At 48.6% G+C, this 20366-nt stretch overlaps 1 protein-coding gene across 1 annotated transcript in view; it reads right to left on the bottom strand.

Moving 5' to 3' along the window:
- DNHD1 (dynein heavy chain domain 1) overlaps window positions 1-20366 on the bottom strand; it is a 116354-nt gene that overhangs the window by 582 nt on the left and 95406 nt on the right. Inside the window, exons 29-42 of the mRNA XM_061629760.1 lie at window positions 15301-15450; window positions 15033-15215; window positions 9959-10390; window positions 9417-9858; window positions 9191-9337; window positions 8826-9008; window positions 6939-7117; window positions 5891-6856; window positions 5618-5810; window positions 5454-5522; window positions 4840-5041; window positions 1162-1253; window positions 845-997; window positions 6-733 (exon numbers count right to left, since the gene is read on the bottom strand). Of these exons, the coding sequence (XP_061485744.1) occupies window positions 6-733; window positions 845-997; window positions 1162-1253; window positions 4840-5041; window positions 5454-5522; window positions 5618-5810; window positions 5891-6856; window positions 6939-7117; window positions 8826-9008; window positions 9191-9337; window positions 9417-9858; window positions 9959-10390; window positions 15033-15215; window positions 15301-15450 (4119 nt within the window). The remainder of the gene's footprint in view (window positions 1-5; window positions 734-844; window positions 998-1161; window positions 1254-4839; window positions 5042-5453; window positions 5523-5617; window positions 5811-5890; window positions 6857-6938; window positions 7118-8825; window positions 9009-9190; window positions 9338-9416; window positions 9859-9958; window positions 10391-15032; window positions 15216-15300; window positions 15451-20366) is intronic.

Genomic DNA, 20366 nt, shown 5'->3' with positions numbered 1-20366 from the left:
CCTACCTGCTGCTCTAGCTGATAGCGGTCCAGCTCTTGCTTCTCTGATCGCGCCTTGTCCTGCAGCAGGGCAAGGAACAGACGGCGTGGGTGATGGAAGGCTGCTAACTGGTAATGCGCCACCGGCTGCCCACTGATGGACCCCAGATAGGTGCACAGGAGCTGGCACCGATGCTTCAAAGTCTCTAGCCACGCCTCAGGGGGCTGGGGGCCAGTGGGCGCATAGGGCAGCCAGGGGCGGGGCAGTTGGCCTTGTTTCAGGTCGTGAAGGATCGTGGCACAGCGGCGGGAGGAGCAAGGGGTGCCCTGCAGGCATTTGTGGGCGCAGTGCAGGTCCCTGCCCACCTGCTTCAGCACAGCCAGGAAGATGCCTCCCTCCTCCAGCAGGAAGCGCTGCAGGGGGCGGGGCTTGGGGCGGGACTGCCCTCCTGGGGGGCGTCCCTTCCCTCCCACCTCCCAGCCACACTGTGTCAGGAGCTCCTGCAGATCCTTCACTAGTGTCATCCCACGCTGTGCCAGCAGCTCTAAAGCGTCCTTTTGCTGGCTGGCAGGGGGGCGCGGTGGTTGCCACAAGCCCTGGGATGCCTTCAAGGCAGAGAGCAAGCCCTGGCTCCGGAGTGCCACCATCTCCTGTTGCAGCCCGCTGCACAGGCCAACCCAGGCTGGCTCCATGGGGCTGGGTAACTGCTCGATGCGGGCCAGGGTGGCGACAGCAGCCTCCTCCTCTGACAGCCCTGCAATGGGAGAGGGTGGTCGGAAGGGGCCTGGTTCTTGAGAAAAACACTTAGCCCAAAAGCCACTCCAGCTCCCCTCCCTAAAAGCCTATGTGGCCAGCTTCCTCTCACCTGGGCTGGGCTGGCCAATGACTGTGGCCAGGAGCCTTTGGAGGCCAGTGCCAGGCTGCTGGCATGAAGCAGTTGCCAAGCATTCCTGGCATAGGCTCTGTACCGCTTGAGCGTCTCCTCTGTCCAGAACGTGACCTCCATAGAGGGTGGTCCCTAGAGCGGGCAGAAGAGGGTGACACGTTGGCTTTCAGCAGCCTTTGGAATAGGACTGGGGGCTGGGCTGAATCCTTGCACGCTGTTATGGAGGGCTTGTGGTAGCCCACCTAGCCAGGCTCCTGTATGCTTGTTGGGCCACTTGCTTGGTCCCTTTTTCATACCTGCAAGCTCCTGCAGCGCTTCCTCAGAGCTGGCCATCAGTTGGCTCACCTTCTCCTGCACTCTGAGCCCTGCCAACACATCGCCGTGGCTCCTGAAAGGTCACCACAAAATCAGGCACAGGCCAAAGTCCCTCTGCACCAAGGAGGGAGGAGACAAAGAGTGCAGAAGACGGAGCCAGGCCTTGGCCATTGGCTCCACAAAAAGCAAACGCCACACACCCTCAGCTTTACTGTGAGCTCCAAGGTGGCTCTTCAGAAAGCCGTCTCGTTCCATGGGCAAGCCCGGTTAGGCTGCAGAAACACTCACCTTGGGGAAAACATAATTTAGGGGTGTCTAGCCCTTGGGGGGAACTGTTTAGGAGTGGAGGTGTGCTTTACCTAGCTTAAGTTGCTGGCTTCCATGCACAGGAGCTCAGTGGGAGGAGAAAGGCCTCTAGCCAGGTCTGAACAGCAGCTACAACAGAGAACACTGGGGCGGAGGGAGTGGAAACGAGCCTTGCTGAGGCAGGACTCTTAAGTCCTGTCTCACCTATTATTTGAGAGTATCAACAAGGATACAGATACAGGTGAGCCCATTGACATGGTGCACTTGGACTTTCAAAAAGCTTTTGACAAGGTACCTCACCAAAGACTCCAGCATAAGCTTAGCAGTCTAAGAGGAGAGGGCCTCTTGTGGATCAGGAACTGGCTGGGAAACAGGACGAAGAGAGTAGGAATATATCGGCAGCTCTCCCAATGGAGGGCTGTAGAAAGCGAGTCCCCCAGGATCAGTACTGGGACCTTAACTTGCTCATAGGCCAGCAAAGTTTGCTGATAATACATTTTTCAATGTTGAAAATGTCCTGGGAGGCTCTCCCCAAACTGAGTGAAGGGACAGGAAAATGGCAAATGCAACTCAGTGTAAACAAGTGTAAAATTATGCATGTCAGAGAAAAAAATCTTGATTTTACATTTATGCTCGTGGGTTCTGAATTGGTGGTGACTGACCAGGAACGAGACCTTGGGGTCACAGTGGACAGCTTGGTGAAGTTGTCAACCCAGTGTGGCAGCCGTGACAAAAGGTGAATCCTATGCTAGGGATCATTAGGAAAGGAATTGTTAAAGAACTGGCAATGTATCAGTATCACTTGCTGTTACGCGAACTGATAGCGTGACCTCACATGGAATGTTGTGAACACCGTTCTGGTTGCTGCACCTCAAAAAGAATATGGTACAATTGGAAAACATTCATAAAAGGGCAACCAGAATGATCAAGGAGATGCAGTGACTCTGGTGAGGAAAGGGTCCAATACGAGGGACCTCAGTTTTAAAAAACGGTAAGTAAGAGGAAACATGAGAGATGTATACAATTGTAAAAAAGGTAAAGGTGTCCCTGCACTTGTAGTGCGAGTCGTTTTCTGACTCTTAGGGTGACGTCTTGCGACATTTACTAGGCAGACCGTATATATGGCGTGGGAATGCCAGTTCCTTCCCCGGCCTTTCTTTACCCCCCAGCATACGCCGGGTACTCATTTTACCGACCACGGATGGATGGAAGGCTGAGTGGGCCTTGACCCCTTTTACCGGAGATTCGATTTCCTCCTTCCGTTGGAATCGAACTCCGTCCGTGAGCAGAGCTTCAGCTGCATTACCGCCGCTTACCACTCTGCGCCACGGAGGATCTTGTATACAATTGTAGACAGCATGAAAAAAAAAAACCAATTGTAGATAGCATGAAAAAAATGGATAGAGAAAATATTTTCTTCCTCATAGCACTAGAATGTGATGAACCAATGAAGCTGAATATTGGGGGAATTCAGGACAAATAAAAGAAAGTACTGCTTCACAAAGTGCATAGCTAAACTATGACATTTTCTCCCATAAGCAGGGGTGACCACCAACTTGGAGGATTAGACAAATACATAGAGAATAAGGCCATACTTTGGACACATCATGAGAAGACAGGGTTCATTGGAAAAGACAATAATGCTGGGAAAAACAGCAGGGAGTAGAAAAAGAGGAAGGCCAAACAAGAGATGGACTGATTCCATAAAGGAAGCCACAGACCTGGCTTCAAATCATTACTGGTTTCTGTTAGTAGTATGGTATATCTGAATATCCATGGATTGTGAAAAAGACAAATAATTGTGTGTTAGAACAAATTAAACCAGAACTGTCACTAGAAGCTAAAATGATGAATCTGAGGTTATCATACTTTGGACACGTAATGAGAAGACATGATTCACTAGAAAAGACAATAATGCTGGGAAAAACAGCAGGGAGTAGAAAAAGAGGAAGGCCAAACAAGAGATGGACTGATTCCATAAAGGAAGCCACAGACCTGGCTTCAAATCATTACTGGTTTCTGTTAGTAGTATGGTATATCTGAATATCCATGGATTGTGAAAAAGACAAATAATTGTGTGTTAGAACAAATTAAACCAGAACTGTCACTAGAAGCTAAAATGATGAATCTGAGGTTATCATACTTTGGACACATAATGAGAAGACATGATTCACTAGAAAAGACAGTAATGCTGGGAAAAACAGAAGGGAGTAGAAAAAGAGGAAGGCCAAACAAGAGATGGATTGATTCCATAAAGGAAGCCACAGACCTGAACTTACAAGATCTGAACAGGGCGGTTCACGACAGATGACCTTGGAGGTCCCTGATTCATAGGGTCGCCATAAGTCATAGTCGACTTGAAGGCACATAACAACAAAGGCCATCAGTGGCCAATAGCCATGATGGCTCTGCTCTGCCTCGATGGTCAAAGGTAGTGTGCTTCTGAATACCAGTTGCTGTTGCACTCAGGCTGCTTGTGGGCTTCCTATAATGGGCATCTGGTTGCCACCATGGGAACAGAATCCTGGACCTGATGGGCCAACGGCTTGATCCAGCAGGATCTTATATTCTTATATATTGCCTATTAGAAGCTACTACTGGTATATAAAGTCCTGAAGAGCTTGGGAGCAATTTACTTGCAGGACCACCTTGCCGCATATGTGCCCATTCGAGCACTCCACTCTGGGGCAAAGGCACAGTGCCGCATCATACTCGTTCTGCAGTTGCAAGGAACTGTTCTTTTAGTGTGGCAGCATCTGCCCTCTAGCACTCCCTACCAGTGACATTAGCCCGGCATTAGTCCACTGTGGTCTTTCTGGTACCTGCTTAAAACATATCTGTTTAGGCAAGCCTATCCAGACACACACAAGTCAGTGTGGTGTAGTGGTTAAGGTGTTGGACTCCGATCTGGGAGACCAGGGTTCGAATCCCCACATAGCCATGAGGCTCACTGGGTGACCTTGGGCCAGTCACTGCCTCTCAGCCTCATGAAACCCTATTCATAGGGTCGCCATTGAAGGCAGTACATTTACATTTAATGTTAATTTTACTTGTTTTTTAATTGTGTGTTTATTGATAATTTTAATAATTCTTATAAACTGCTTAGAAGTTTTATTACACTCAAGCAGTATATATATTGTTAAATGAAAATAAGAAAGGGAGCAGCCCAGCTCAACAGGCAAAGGTTCCACCCCGCTGTCCAAAGCCCCAGTTAAATTAATTAGTAGACCTTAATCAGCCTCGCTGCTGGATGCTTCCCCACCCGCTGCCACCCCTTCACTCTGGACAGCACCCCGGCCCCTCCCTTTCTGGCTGCGTCTTTAAAGTGCTGCTTCTCTCTCCCACTTACTCACCACAGGTAAGTCTCTGCCTGGGTCCACTGGGCATATGTCTGCCTGTAGAGCAGGATCCCGTAGAGGGCTAGGAGGGGCAGCCGCTGCTTGGAGTCCAGACTCTGTGCTTGCCCCTGCAGCCACTGGTGGGTGCGTGCCAGGGTGCCCTTCAGCTCCAGTGGCATCTCACAGAAGAGGGTTGTGGCACTGCGGTGCACAGATCCTATGGTGGTCACGGAAGAGATCAGTCCCCTCTCATGGCAGAATCCGGCAGGGGGCATTCAGAGGAGAGTGGCAGCAAGCACAGCTGTGCCCGCCAGCCTCGGGGGGGGGGGGAGGCAGGCAGAGGCGCCTCTTCTGTTTTCACCAGAGAAGTCTCAAGGGGTAGAGTCCCTGTTTTGCAGGTCCAATCCCCAATGGCATCTCCAGGGGGACCCTTGCTCTGAAAGCCTGGAAAGCCACTGACAGCATGGGCAGAATCCTGACTCTGCTCTGACTTGGCCGCTTCCTGGGAGGGACATGAATGGGGCGCGGTGTGTGTAAGGAAAGCCCTACAAGAGAAGGGCTGTCTCTCATCCCCAGGCTGCTCCCCTTTCAGGTGGTGGTGGTGGGGCTGTGGAGAAGCCTCCCTGTACCTGGCACAGAGTCAGGGGCCTCTACTGCTGTGATAAGCCACAGGCGGAACTTGGGGTGGATCTCGAGGGCTCCGCCGCGGGTCTCGCCTGTGTGAAAAGAGAGGAAGGCAATGCAGGGGACTGTGGCACGGGGGGGGGGGAGCACCTGCATTCCCCAGACCGGCTCTCTTCTTCTGCCACACCTGCCTGTGTTTTTAGTAAGAGGTCCATCTGGACCAGTACGTCAGGATCCCAGTGCTGCTGAAGGTGGCAGTTGTTCAGAACCAGCCATTTGCCTTTCTTGGTGCAGAGAGGCAGTGTCCTCCATACACGTCTGGCAGCATCTGGGGTGCCAAAAGAGATGACCACGACTCTCCCCTGCAGGGAATGGGGCACAATTACCCTTTGCCCTCCCAGGAGGTCCCACGTGGCTCCCTCCCTCCCTGTGCCCATCTCACCGCCCGTCCCCGCTGGGTGGCCATCTGCTGGATCCAAAGGAGTGGATGCATGAAGAAGCTTGGAGACCTGGCAGGGGACGTGAGAAAGATGACAGGCCTGTTGGCACGGCTGTAGGAGTACGGGTAGGTGGCTGCCATCTCCTCCGTGAGAGACCAGCCCAGCAAGCAAGTCGTGAGGTCTGCAATCACACTGCTCATGGCGTTGGGGCACAAAATGCGCCACAGGATGGCACGCTGGAAAAGGCTGAGGTGGGCATGGCTGGGGCACAGAGCCAGTCCCACCACCGTGGAAGGCAGGCGGAAGTATTCCTGCCACTGGGCAGCCTGCTCAGCCAGGGAGGCCAGCAGCCCCTGGAAGCCAGGGAGGCTCTCCAGCAGGCTGCACTCCTCCCAGGCCTCCACGCTCACCCAGCTGGGGCGTGGGAGGCCGGCCTCCGGCTGCAGGAGCTCCCTGGCAGCCGGCTCCTGCAAGCCCTTGCAGAAGGCCAGCCACTCCAGCGGGCTGACCTCCCCAGACACTCGCAGCGTGGCCAGGGCCCCGAGGAAGAGGTAGAGGAGGCGGTCCATCTCCCGCAGGCAGGGCAGTGCTTGGGTGAGGAGGTGCCGGAGCACAGCCTTGGTGAGCTCCAGGAGACGGGCCTCCAGCGACTCCTGCTTGCTGGTGTCTTGGCGCTTGGCAGTGAGCAGGGCTTGCCGCACACGGCTGATGCAAAAGTCGGTGGGGAAGCGGTAGAACGGGTGGAGGCGGCACAGCTGCTGGAGGGCCCGGTGGAGCCCCACACCGAGGCGGGACACTTTCCGATACTTGTCACACAGTGTGGCCTGGTCCTGGTACTGGGAGACCATATGCTCGTGGGTGGCATGCAACGCTTGGATCTGGGTCTGCAGCAGCCGTACCATCGGCATGAAGTTCTCCTCCTCTAGCAGAGACCGCTGGGGCTGGGAGATCAGCTCCACCAGCTCCTCCTGAGGGGGAAGGAAAGAGGGCTGGGCGGGGCTGCCTTTCGCTTGGCAACAGCTTGCACCACCACTGATGCCGAAGCCTCACCTCTGTGGCCTCCAGTTTACCCTCCAGCTGCAAGACGCCCAGCTGTAAGGCCTGCCGGTTCTTCAAGATCTCCCGCCGTTCGGCACGTAGCACCTCCACCAGCAACAAGTCCTCCAGAGCCCCCTGGCTGAGGCTGAGATCAACCACATTTAGGCTCTTCAGCAGCATCTGGTCAACCTCTGCACAGAGGGGACAGGCACTGCTAAGCTGGCTTGCAGCTCCGGTCTGCTACCCTCTGCAGAACACTCACCATGGGGGAAAACACGCAGTGAGTGATGTGGGTATCACTACCCTACCTCCCAGCACTCTTCCTCCACTCCACTTTTCTGGATCCCAAGTGGGTCTCAGCTGTGCGCTGACAGCATGGCAGAGGGCCTACCCCACCCTTGGTGTCATCCGCTGAATCTCTCCCTCCACCCTCTGAGATACAGCAGCTGGCTCTTTCGGACGTGGAATACGCTCCCCAGAGAGGCCCCCCTGGCACCTACTTTCATGTCTAAAGAACTTTTTTAAATAACTTTTTTATTCTCCAGGCCTTTTAAACTTTACTGTGGTTCTTAGCATGCTTGCTTTGGTTTGTGGGGCTTGTTTTTAACTGTGCTAATTTATTATTGTTGTAACATTTTTATTGGTTGATCTGTTTATTTTTATTTTAAAACTTTTATTTGCTGCTTCTTACTTTGTCTTGTTCTAACTGAGGTTTTAAATTTGTTTTTACTTTGTATGCACCCGGATAACTCTTGCTATTGTGTGACTGATAAATTGGGTGAATGAAAGAATAAATAAATATAAACATATAAATAAGAGACCCTGACCCTACCCAGGGCTGCCAGAACGAAAGACAGCAAGGGCTGAGTGACTTGGAGACAAACAGGCCAGGAGCTGGGCAGGCGCAGGCCTCTACCAAGCCCTGCAGCTAGATCAAACCTAGGAGGCCCTCCGAATGAAACATCAGCTGCCTCTTGGGAGAAGCAGGGCCTGAGTGCAACAGCACTCTCTCCACGGAGGATTCCCAGTAACTGGTATGGAGAGGGATACTAACTCAAACCGTGGAAGGAGAAAATGGGCTGCCAGTTCATGTCTGGGCCAAATTTAAGGTGCTCATGTTAGTTTAAAGCCCTAAATGACTTGCCCCGAAATATCTGAAAAACCATCTTCCGCACAGGCCTCTTGGGGCACTCTCAGTAGTTCCACTGTCCTCAGAGGCTGGGGGACGTGGCCGGGGGGGGGCACATCCGCTGTGGAATTCAGAGGCGCATCTGACACCTTCACTACCTAGTTTTTGTCATATGCTGAAGACGCAACTTTTTATCCTGGCCTTTGACACTTGAGGTGCGTATTTTTAGGACCTACCCTATTCTTGCGATCGTAATTTGTTTTAAACTGCTTTTGACATTGCATTTTTAAATTGCTGTGACCTGTCCTGGGTCCTGCCCTTATGGTGAAGGGCGGATAATGAATAAAACAGCACAAATAGAAGAATGTGGCCATCACGCTAGCAGCATCTGATTGCCTTCTCTTCCTGCCTGTATTTGCAGGATCCCCTTTGAAGTCATGCAAGCTGGTGGTCATCATGGCCTCTTGGGGAGCAAATACCAGAGTTAAACAGTGTGCTGTACTTGGAGAAGTCAGAGGGTGAGGAAATCTCCTAGGAGGGTCAGGGGTTGAAAGCCAAACCAAGGGGGCAGAGAAGATGCCAGATGCCCCCCCAGCTCATGTTCATCCCAACTCACATCACGTTGGAAGCAAATGCAGCCCAGACAGTTCTCACTAACTGTCCTCCGCCATGCTCCTGAGAGTGAGCGAAACCAGGGATGCTCTACATTCTTGTGAGGTGGGGGGGGAAGATGACCCTTTGGAAGGGAGGGTTTGGGGCGTCTCCCTCACCTGTAGCCAAAGCCTCCAGAGGCAGTTCCGTGCACAGGTACAGCCGGAAGGAGGAGGGCACCAGTAGCTCATCCCCAGAGTCTGAGTGGAGGACTCCTCGAAATGATTCCTTCTGCATCAGCTGCTGGAGGGCCAGGCACCAGGGGACATTCTTGTCAAAGTCCACCAGTAGCACAGGGGAGCCTGCAAGGAGGCATAAGCCCAGGAGCACCACTGCCAGTGAGCTGCTCACTTCTGCCCAGCGCCACCTGAGAACCCAGAGGGCGATGAAGGATGGATGGCTCCTAGCAGAGGGCTGGGTACCCCCGTGCTGCCAGTGGCAGCGTAGGGCCAAGGCCCATGACGAGACGCATTCCTCTACTTACCAAGGCTGGCTGCGTTCCTCAGGTTCTGCTCCAGGTCAGGGTCTGTTAGTGACAGTATTTCCAAGTTGTTCTCCGGGATCTCATCATAGCAACCTTGCTCCACCATATCTGGCACCAGATCGGAGATGACATAGGCCTGGGACTCCTCTGTAAAGACAGGGACTTTCAAGTTGGCCCCAAGCCAAGACCACACTGCCCCTAACTCCCTCCCTCCCTCCCCACTCACCTTCTTCTAAAGCTGAAGACATGAGCAGCCAGAGATGGGCCTGTTTGTCGGGGTCCACCAGCAGAGGCCACCGGTGAGCCTGCGTGTGGATGCCCGAGTGCAGGATCATGGCAACCAGTCGGCTCGCGGGGTCCTTGGGCTTGTGGACCCGGTCCCAGAGGCGCTGCTCTTGAGGAGAACTGAGCAAGGACACCAGGTGCAGGGGCTTCTGCACCGCCAGCAGTGGGGTGTCGGCAGAGGCCGAGCCGGGGCAGGGCAATCCCTTCTGCAGGAGCCGGCTGACGTCATCTGGGCCCAGGGAGACCCGGGCTCCGGCGCATATTGCCTGCCACTTCTCAAGCAGCTCCTCTCGTCGACAGGGGGGGAAGGGACCCAAGTAGCATAGGGCTGCTGCACAGAGGAGGGCGTCCCCATGCACGGTGCTGTGCTGATATTCCAGACCCTGGGGAGAAAGCAGAGGCTGAAGAGCACTGAGCCTTCAAGAAAAGCAAGCTCTGCTCACGGCAGGGCACAACCCACATGACCCCCCCCCCAGCCATTACCCTGGTCAGCGCAGTCCAGTTGGCCATGTGCTCTGCCACAGAACTCTCCACAGTGGTGGCCTCCTCTTTGGCCTGCAGGGACTGCGTCAGCTGCTGCAGCACCTTCTCCTGGCGCTCCTGCTTCTGCTTTAGCTCTTTGATCCGGGCCTGGGTGGCATCTTTCAGGTACTCGGAGTGCAGCCGCCGGTTGCCTAGTTGCATTTTTTCCGTGTTGATCTGAGCATCGCAGCGCTTCAGCTGCAGCATGGCTGGCTGCCAGTCACGCAGTGCCCAGTGGTACCAGTAGGTAGCAGAGATCCACTGATAGAGGGCTGCAGCAGGCTGGCTGGCACTGCGTATGAATGCCACAGAGAAGTCCTTGTCACACACGGCCTGGCCTAGTGCCTTGAAGAGCTCAGTGCCCAGCTTGTCTTTGGGGTAGAAGATCAGCTCCTGGAGTGGGAAACAGAGGGAGAAGTGAATGGGACCCCCCTCTTCTGTGGCAGAGATTGCCAAGTGGCCCGTTGTCTGCTTTCTTCACCAAGCAATGGTGTGGAGTCATGCTATCTTGCATAGTTCTTTGTTCTGCCACAGAAGCTTAAGGTAGCACACAATATCAGTGAAGCAGTCAGCATTAGGATACTTCCAAGAAAGACTTTTAAAATATCCTAAGTGAAATAATCAGTTATTAAAACTAAGGAATGTAAGCACCACTGAACATCACTAAAGACGGACAGAAGGGGAATACCTTCACCAATCACCAGAATTGCACTGGAGACACAGTGGGCATTCCTGCTGGGAACCTTTGATCAAAGCATGGATGAATGTGGTCTTACTGTGTAATGATCTGTTAAACGATACCACACACAAGCCAGTAGGCACAGCAATGAGCAACCTTGAGTGAGGAACAAGGTGTAGATAGCCCCCAGCGGTTTTATGTAGATGTTAAACAGCATCAGGGAGAGGATGGAGCCCTGAGGCACCCCACAAGCGAGAGGCCAAGGATCCGAAACCTCATCCTCCAGTGCCACTCTCTGGTATCTCCCAGAGAGGAAGGAGCAGAACCACTGTAATACAGTCCCCCCTATGCCTAACCTCTCCAGGCGGTCCAGGAGGATACCGTGGTCAATGGTATCAAAAGCCACTGAGAGGTCCAGGAGGACAAGGAAGGTGCATTTGCCCCTATCCAACACCCTCCTCATATCATCTACCAAGGCGACCAAGGCCGTTTCAGTCCCATGTCCTGGCCTGAAGCCTGATTGAAATGGATCCAGATAATCCGCTTCCTCCAAATGCGTTTGCAACTGGTTCGCCACCACCCGCTCAACTGCCTTGCCCAGAAATGGTAAATTCGATATCTATATATACTGTCTGAATCTGTCCAAATTTTGTCAAAAAATGTCAAAAAATATGGAAAACTAAACAATAGCAAAAGCAATTAGAAGCTACAACGCAAGGTCTGAGCAAGTTATATCAATAAGATTAAATGGGAAACCTATCAACATAACCATCATCCAAGTCTATGCTCCAACGGCAAATGCAGAAGAAGAATTGGAGAGATTTTACACAGAAGTACAGGAAGAAATTGATCACACACCAAAATAAGATTTGCTGATAATCATGGGGGACTGGAATGCAAAAGTAGGGAACAGAGAAGAACTAGGAATTGTGGGGAAATGGGGCTTAGGAGACAGAAATGAAGCAGGAGAAAGACTTATTGAATTCTGTGAAGCCAATCATTTGTTTCTTGCAAACATGTTTTTTGAGCAACCGAAAAGATGACTGGACACATGGACAAATAGGACTGGGGAGGGCAGCTGTGAGAGAACCAGAAAAGGTCCTCAAATGCAAAGATGTATCACTGAACACTAAAGTCAGGATCATTCAGACCATGGTATTCCCGATCTGTATGTATGGATGTGAAAGTTGGACAGTGAAAAGAGGGGATAAGAGAAAAATCAACTCATTTGAAATGTGGTGTTGGAGGAGAGCTTTGCGCATACCATGGACTGCATTAAAGACAAATAATTGGGTGTTCTTGTTATGTGCCTCCAAGTCGACTACGACTTATGGTGACCCTATGAATCAGTGACCTCCAAGAGCATCTGTCATGAACCATCCTGTTCAGATCTTGTAAGGTCAGGTCTGTGGCTTCCTTTATGGAATCAATCCATCTCTTGTTTGGCCTTCCTCTTTTTCTACTCCCTTCTGTTTTTCCCAGCATTATTGTCTTTTCTAGTGAATCAGGTCTTCTCATGATGTGTCCAAAGTATGATAACCTCAGTTTTATCATTTTAGCTTCTAGTGATAGTTCTGGTATAATGTGTTCTAACACCCAATTATTTGTCTTTTTCACAGTCCATGGTATCCGCAAAGCTCTCCATTTCACGAGTTGATTTTTCTCTTATCTGCTTTTTTCACTATCCAACTTTCACATCCATACATAGAGATCGGGAATACCATGGTCTGAATGATCCTGACTTTGGTGTTCAGTGATACATCTTTGCATTTGAAGACCTTTTCTAGTTCTCTCATAGCTGCCCTCCCCAGTCCTAGCCTTCTTCTGATTTCTTGACTATGGTCTCCATTTTGGTTAATGACTGTGCCAAGGTGTTGATAGTCCTTGACAAGTTCAGTGTCCTCATTGTCAACTTTAAAGTTACATAAATCTTTCTGTTGTCATTACTTTAGTCTTCTTGACGTTCAGCTGTAGTCCTGCTTTTGCGCTTTCCTCTTTTACTTTCATCAGCATTCGTTTGAAATCATTACTGGTTTCTGCTAGTAGTATGATATCGTCTGCATATCTTAAATAATTGATATTTCTCCCTCCAATTTTCCCACCTCCTTCTTCTTGGTCCAATCCTGCTTTCTGTATGATATGCTCTGCATATAGATTAAATAAAGAGGGTGATAAAATACACCCGTCTCACACCCTTTCCGATGGGGAACCAATCGGTTTCTCCATATTCTGTCCTTACAGTAGCCTCTTGTGCAGAGTATAGGTTGCGCATCAGGACGATCAGATGCTGTGGCACCCCCATGTCTTTTAAAGCATTCCATAGTTTTCCACGATCTACACAATCAAAGGCTTTGCTGTAATCTATAAAGCACAGGGTGATTTTCTTCTGAAATTCCTTGGTCCGTTCCATTATCCAATATATGTTTGTGATATGATCTCTGGTACCTCTTCCCTTTCTAAATCCAGCTTGGACGTCTGGCATTTCTCGCTCCATACATGGCAAGAGCCTTTGTTGTAGAATCTTGAGCATTACTTTACTTGCATGGGATATTAAGGCAATAGTTTGATAATTACTGCATTCCCTGGGATCCCCTTTCTTTGGAATTGGGATGTATATGGAACGCTTCCAGTCTGTGGGCCATTGTTTAGTTTTCCATATTTCTTGACAGATTTTAGCCAAAATTTGGACTGATTCAGTCTCAGTAGCTTGTAGCAACTCTATTGGTATGTCATCTATTCCTGGTGATTTGTTTCTTCCAAGTATTTTATGAGCAGCAATTGGGTGTTAGAACACATTAAACCAGAACTATCACTAGAAGCTAAAATGATGAAACTGAGGTTATCATACTTTGGATACATCATGAGAAGACATGATTCACTAGAAAAGATAATAATGCTTGGAAAAACAGAAGGAAGTAGAAAAAGAAGAAGGCCAAAGAAGAGATTGATTGATTCCATCAAGGAAGCCACGGAGCTGAACTTACAAGATCTGAACAGGGTGGTTCATGACAGATGCTCTTGGAGGTCCCTGATTCAGAGGGTCGCCATAAGTCGTAGTTGACTTGGAGGCACATAACAACAAATTATTAAATTTATATCTTTCCTTTCCTCTTTTAACCACCCTGAGGAATTTAGTATCATCAGTAAATGTGGCCATCTCACTGCTCACCCCTAAACTCTCGTTTGGGAGAACTGTCCATTTCTTCCTACTCTCTGTTTGCATGATTGCTAAGCTCACTCAGGAGTCTTTGGTGGAGGTACTTTGTCAAAAATGTTTTGAAAGTCCAAGTACACTAAGTCAACTGAATCACCTCTGTCTATACACTTTAGTTATTTTTTCTGAACCAGAAGCTCCTCAGTTCCTGTTGGCTTCTCCCAGGATAAAAGCTGCTCTGCCACCTTGGACATTATTCTTGGTTGTAGCCTTTCCGCTACTTGAAAATCAGGGCCAAAGCACAAATAATTTTTATTGAAATGTAAATCACTTTGAGATTTTTTAAAATATAAAGTGGTATACAACTTAAACAAGCAAACAAATAAATAAAACAATGCACTCATCAAAGAAATAGGAGTGCTCTGGCTGACCCCCACTTTGGTTCATTCAGAGCTGAAGGGGTAGCAAAGCCCTGGAGTATTCTGGACTACATTTCATACCCCCACCCTCTCTGTCCCAACTCATTGTGCCATCCTGAGTACTGTGAAATGAGGGCAACAAGCAGGGGAAACTTTTTGGCACTTTTGGAGGAAAATGCAGACACTAAATCAAATGTTATCTTCTTTCTGGGCAGATTTCCCTTTTACCTATTTATTTATTTGATTTATTTATTATTTGATTTATATCCTGGCCCTTCCTCCCAGCAGAGCCCAGGGCAGCAAACAAAAGCATTAAGAACACTTTAAAACATCATAAAAACAGACCTTAAAATACATTAAAACAAAACAACTTTAAAAACATTTTTTAAAAGCTTTGAAGACTTTTTTTTAAAAAGAAGGTTAAAAAATATTGTTTTTGAAAAAAGGTTTAAAAACATATTAAAAAGCAATCCAAACACAGACTTTACCTAGCAGAACAATTGTATTGTTTAAAGACAGCATTAGAAAGCAAAACTAGTGTTTTTTTGCCCAGAGTGTCAGCAAGAGGGACATTCACAGTATCAGATCCCCTCCCAGCCAGCCCCCTCCTTGTCTGGTTTTGCTAGCGGTGCCTTTCCTCTGGGCATCAACCAGCTGCTTTCCTGCTGCTTTGCCAAAGCAAGGGCTGGGCTCTCAGGTCCTTTCCCTTCTGGCAGTGTTGTGGGGGTATGGCTCTGGCCCAGGGCCACCGCCGGGTAGGCAAGGGAAGCGTCAGGCCCTCACCTCGTAGAAGTTTTCCCTGTTGAGCAGGAGCTTTGCATTCTCCCAGCCTGGCTCCTGGTCAAACATCATGCAAAGGATGTCGGCCACTCTGACCACGGGGGCTGGCGGCTGGCGGTAGCTGCGCAGCTCCTCAATGTCTTGCACATGCAGCCTTGCTAGTGCTGCCTTGTAGTCTTTGCTCACCTGAGTAGAGAGGAGGAGGCTGTTTCATGCTGGCTGGCCTTTCCTCAACTGCCCTCCTCTCCAGCACCAGCACATCTCCCTGTACCTTCTTCATGGCCAGCTCCTTCCCCTTCTCCAGCACATCTCGCTCCTTTGTAAGAGCATCAATCCGTGCCTCGAACATTTGGCATTCTTTCTCCTGCTGCTTCAGCACCTCCTGCTCCCGCTCCACCTCCCGTTGGTTTTGCAACACTTGCTGCAAGAGGAGGACAAAATGAAGGAACACCACCAACAGCCACCCTGCCCAACTAGATAGGGCCACCTACTCCAACACATCCAGTTCCCCCAGTGTGAGGCTGCCGCTGAGTGCTGCCCAGTGGCCTTCCAGGTAGCCACTTCCTGCTTATGGAATAGCGTCCCTGGTGAGCAGCCTCGGCCTCCGTCATTATTAACATGGAGGTGGCATTTTAAACACTCTTGTTCACCCGGGTGTTTGAAACCTGGGAGTCATTTAGCTCTGAGGATATTTCACTGTGTATAAAATCTTTGCATTGCTTTTCTGTTTGGTTGTTTGCCACCCTGGGCTCCTGTGGGAGAAATAAAAACCAAATAAATAAATTATGCCCAGCAACTGGTGTTCAGAAACATACCGCCTCTGATACTGGAGGCAACGTAGCCATCATCATTCTCTGACAGTTGTGGTACTTTGTTTTGTAGGACCCACCTTGGTTTCATTTATTTATTTATAAAACTGTTTCTATCCTGCCAATTCATGCAATATAAAAAGGTTGTGTGCATCAATATACTGTATACAATAAAATATAAAACACAATAAAAAATACAAAATGATCATTAAAATGAGTGGCCAATAAAAAAACCTCAGCAGTTACTAGTTGAAGCCTATCAACATTTTTTAAAAATTATTCCAGAGATGCCTGAAGACCGTCACGGGACCAGCAACACTAAATTGCTGACTTCTAGTGGAGCTTAGTCAGGTCTCTGTAACAGGGAATAACCACCACCACTCCTCTAGCATAGAAGGGCTCAGGCAGGTCCTTAGGACATCCTGGATCCAAGTTGTTCAGGGTTTTGTATATTAACACAAGAACCTTGACAATGAGTACATGGGCAGCCACTGCAGTTTATTAGAATTGTCTCCTGATGTTGGCCATCTGCCCTCATCAGCAGTGTTACTGCTACATATGCAGTAATTCTTATTTTATTTATTATTTAATTTATATCCCACCCTTCCTCCCAGCAGGAGCCCAGGACGGCAAACAAAAGCACTAAAAACACTTTAAAAATAATAAAAACAGACTTTAAAATACATTAAAACAAAACAACTTTAAAAACATTCTTTTAAAAAGCTTTAAAAACATCTTAAATAAAAAGGGTTAAAAATATTGTTCAGGGGGGGAAAGGGTTTTAAAAAAACATATTAAAAGCAATTCCAACACAGACGTAGACTGGGATAAGTCTTAACTTAAAAGGCTTGTTGAAAGAGGAAAGTCTTCAATAGGCGCTGAAAAGATAACAGAGATGGTGCCTGCCTAATATTTATGGGAGGGAATACCACAGGGTAGGTGCCGCCACGCTAGTTTGTCTGCATCCTTCTTGAAGTGTGGAAGCCAGAACTGGACGCAGTACTCAAGATGAGGACTAACCAGTGCTGAATAGAGGGGAACTACCACTTCATGCGATTTGGAAACTATCCTTCTGTTATTGCAGCCTAAAATAGCATTTGCCTTTTTTGCAGCCACATCACACTGTTGGCTCATATTCAGCTTGTGATCAACGACAATTCCAAGATCCTTCTCATGTGTCGTATTGCTGAGCCAAGTATCCCCCATCTTATCACTGTGCATTTGGTTTCTTTTTCCTAGGTGTAGAACTTTGCATTGATCCCTGTTGAATTTATTCTGTTGTTTTCTGCCCAATGCTCCAGCCCATCAAGGTCCCTTTGAGTTTTGTTTCTGTCTTCCATGGTATTAGCTGTGCCCCCCAATTTTGTATCATCTGCAAATTTGATAAGCGTTCTCTGCACCTCCTCATCCAAGTCATTAATAAAATCGTTGAAGAGCACTAGACCCAGGACCAAGCCCTGCAGTACCCCCTCATTACCTCCCGCCAGCGTGAGAAGGAACCATTGATGTGCTCTTTGAGTACGATTTTGTAGCCAACTGTGGATCCACCTGATAGATCCATCCAGTCCACATTTAGCTATCTTGCTAATCAGAATATCATAAGGCACTTTGCCAGAAGCTTTGCTGAAGTCGAGATATATTATGTCCACAGCATTCCCACAGTCTACCAAGGAGGTTACCTGATCAAAAAACAAGATCAGATTTGTTTGGCAGGATTTGTTCTTCATAAATCCATGTTGGCTCCTAGTAATCACTGCATTGTTTTCAAGGTGCTTACAGATTGACTGCTTTATAATCTGCTCCAGAGTTTTTCCAGGGATTGATGTTAGGCTGACTGGTCTGTAGTTCCCCGGTTCCTCCTTTCTGCCCTTTTTGAAGATAGGGACAACATTAGCTCTCCTCCAGTCATCCGGCACTTCACCAGTCCTCCACGATTTTGCAAAGATAATAGACTGAGAGTTCTTCAGCCAGTTCCTTCAATTCTCTAGGATGCAGTTTACCAGGCCCTGCTGATTTGAACTTGGTCAAAATGATTAGGTATTCCTTGACCGTTTGCCTATCAATCTCAAACTCCAATCCTGCCCCTTCCACTTCATGTTTCCCGGGAGGGTCATAAACCCTTTTTTGGGTGAAGACTGAACCAAAGTAGGAATTGAGCACTTCTGCCTTTTCTTTGTCATCTGTTATTTTGCCATCCTGATTGAGTAGCTGTGCCACCATTTCTCTTCTCTGTCTTTTACTATGGACATACCTGAAGAAAGCTTTTTTGTTGCTTTTACATCCCTCGCTAATCTCAGCTCATTCTCAGCTTTAGCCTTCCTGACACCATCCCGGCAATTCCGTGCTACCTGCCTGTATTCTTTATTCCACTCAAGCCCCAGAGGCATTGGATGAGATCTCCTTTTCAGCTACCTGTAGGGTTGGTGCTAGGTGCAAGGGGCTGCAGACTCCAGGTCCCCACCCTCAGTCCCACTACCTCACCTGAGGTTTCCTTCCAGTTCGGGAGCTTTGCCAGTGCCTGGAGAGGAGCTGATGCAGATTGGGTAGCACAGCCACATCTCATAGAGTATGACAGAGATAGGTGCCAAAAGGCCTGACTGAGTCTGTATTATGGACAATCAGGCCCTTTTGCCCAGGCCTGCTCTGCCATCTTATCCCCCTTTGTTAGTGCCATGACTATTGACTGAAGGATCTTCATCTTGAACTGCTTTTTTGTGACCCATTTGAGCAACTTGGATGAGATCTCCTTTTACAAGTGCCTGTACGCTAATGCTAGGAGCCTCCGAACCAAGATGGGAGAACTGGAGTGCTTGGTCTTAGAGAAGAGCATTGATATAGTGAGCATAACCGAGACCTGGTGGAATGGAGAAAACCAGTGGAATACGGTTATCCCTGGATATAAACTATATCGGAAGGACAGGGAAGGACGTATTGGTGGCGGAGTCGCTCTATACGTGAAAGAAGGCATTGAATCCAGCAAGCTCGAAACCCCAAAAGAGGCAGACTCCTCCACAGAATCGTTGTGGGTGGTGATACCATGCCCCAGGAGGGACTTAATACTGGGAACGATCTATCGTCCCCCTGATCAAAATGCTCAGGGAGACCTTGAGATGAGATATGAAATTGAGGAAGCATCCAAACTAGGAAATGTGGTAGTAATGGGTGACTTCAACTACCCGGACATAGACTGGCTGCATATGTGTTCCAGTCATGACAAAGAAGCAAAGTTTCTAGATATTCTAAATGACTATTCCCTAGACCAGTTGGTAATGGAACCGACCAGAGGGACGGCAACCCTGGATTAATCCTCAGTGGGGACCGGGACCTGGTGCGAGATGTAAGTGTTGTTGAACCCATTGGGAGCAGTGACCACAGTGCTATTAAATTAAACATACATGTAACTGGCCAATTGCCAAGAAAATCCAACACGGTCACATTTGACTTCAAAAGAGGAAACTTCACAAAAAGGAGGGGATTGGTAAAAAGAAAGCTGAAAAACAAAGTCCAGAGGGTCACATCACTCGAAAATGCTTGGAAGTTGTTTAAAAACACTATATTAGAAGCTCAACTGGAGTGCATACCGCCGATCAGAAAAGGTACCGCCAGGGCCAAGAAGATGCCAGCATGGTTAACAAGCAAAGTCAAGGAAGCTCTTAGAGGCAAAAAGTCTTCCTTCAGAAAATGGAAGTCTTGTCCGAATGAAGAAAATAAAAAAGAACACAAACTCTGGCAAAAGAAATGCAAGAAGACAATAAGGGATGCTAAAAAAGAATTTGAGGAGCACATTGCTAAGAACATAAAAACCAACAACAAAAAATTCTATAAATACAATCAAAGCAGGAGACCATCGAGGGAGACAATTGGACCCTTGGATGATAAGGGAGTCAAAGGTGTACTAAAGAACGATAAGGAGATTGCAGAGAAGCTAAATGAATTCTTTGCATCTGTCTTCACAGTGGAAGATATAGGGCAGATCCCTGAACCTGAACTAACATTTGCAGGAAGGGATTCTGAGGAATTAAGACAAATAGTGGTAACGAGAGAGGAAGTTCTAAGCTTAATGGACAATATAAAAACTGACAAACCACCGGGCCCGGATGGCATCCACCCGAGAGTTCTCAAAGAACTCAAATGTGAAATTGCTGATCTGCTAACTAAAATATGTAACTTGTCCCTCGGGTCCTCCTCCGTGCCTGAGGACTGGAAAGTGGCAAATGTAACGCCAATCTTCAAAAAGGGATCCAGAGGGGATCCCGGAAATTACAGGCCAGTTAGCTTAACTTCTGTCCCTGGAAAACTGGTAGAAAGTATGATTAAAGCTAGATTAACTAAGCACATAGAAGAACAAGCCTTGCTGAAGCAGAGCCAGCATGGCTTCTGCAAGGGAAAGTCCTGTCTCAGTAACCTATTAGAATTCTTTGAGAGTGTCAACAAGCATATAGATAGAGGTGATCCAGTGGACATAGTGTACTTAGACTTTCAAAAAGCGTTTGACAAGGTACCTCACCAAAGGCTTCTGAGGAAGCTT

Source organism: Rhineura floridana, chromosome 5 (assembly GCF_030035675.1).
Source record: "Rhineura floridana isolate rRhiFlo1 chromosome 5, rRhiFlo1.hap2, whole genome shotgun sequence".
In the NCBI taxonomy this organism is placed as follows: Eukaryota; Metazoa; Chordata; class Lepidosauria; order Squamata; family Rhineuridae; genus Rhineura; species Rhineura floridana.
Note: the sequence above shows the minus strand (reverse complement) of the source record. Positions and strands in the feature narration are given on the sequence as shown.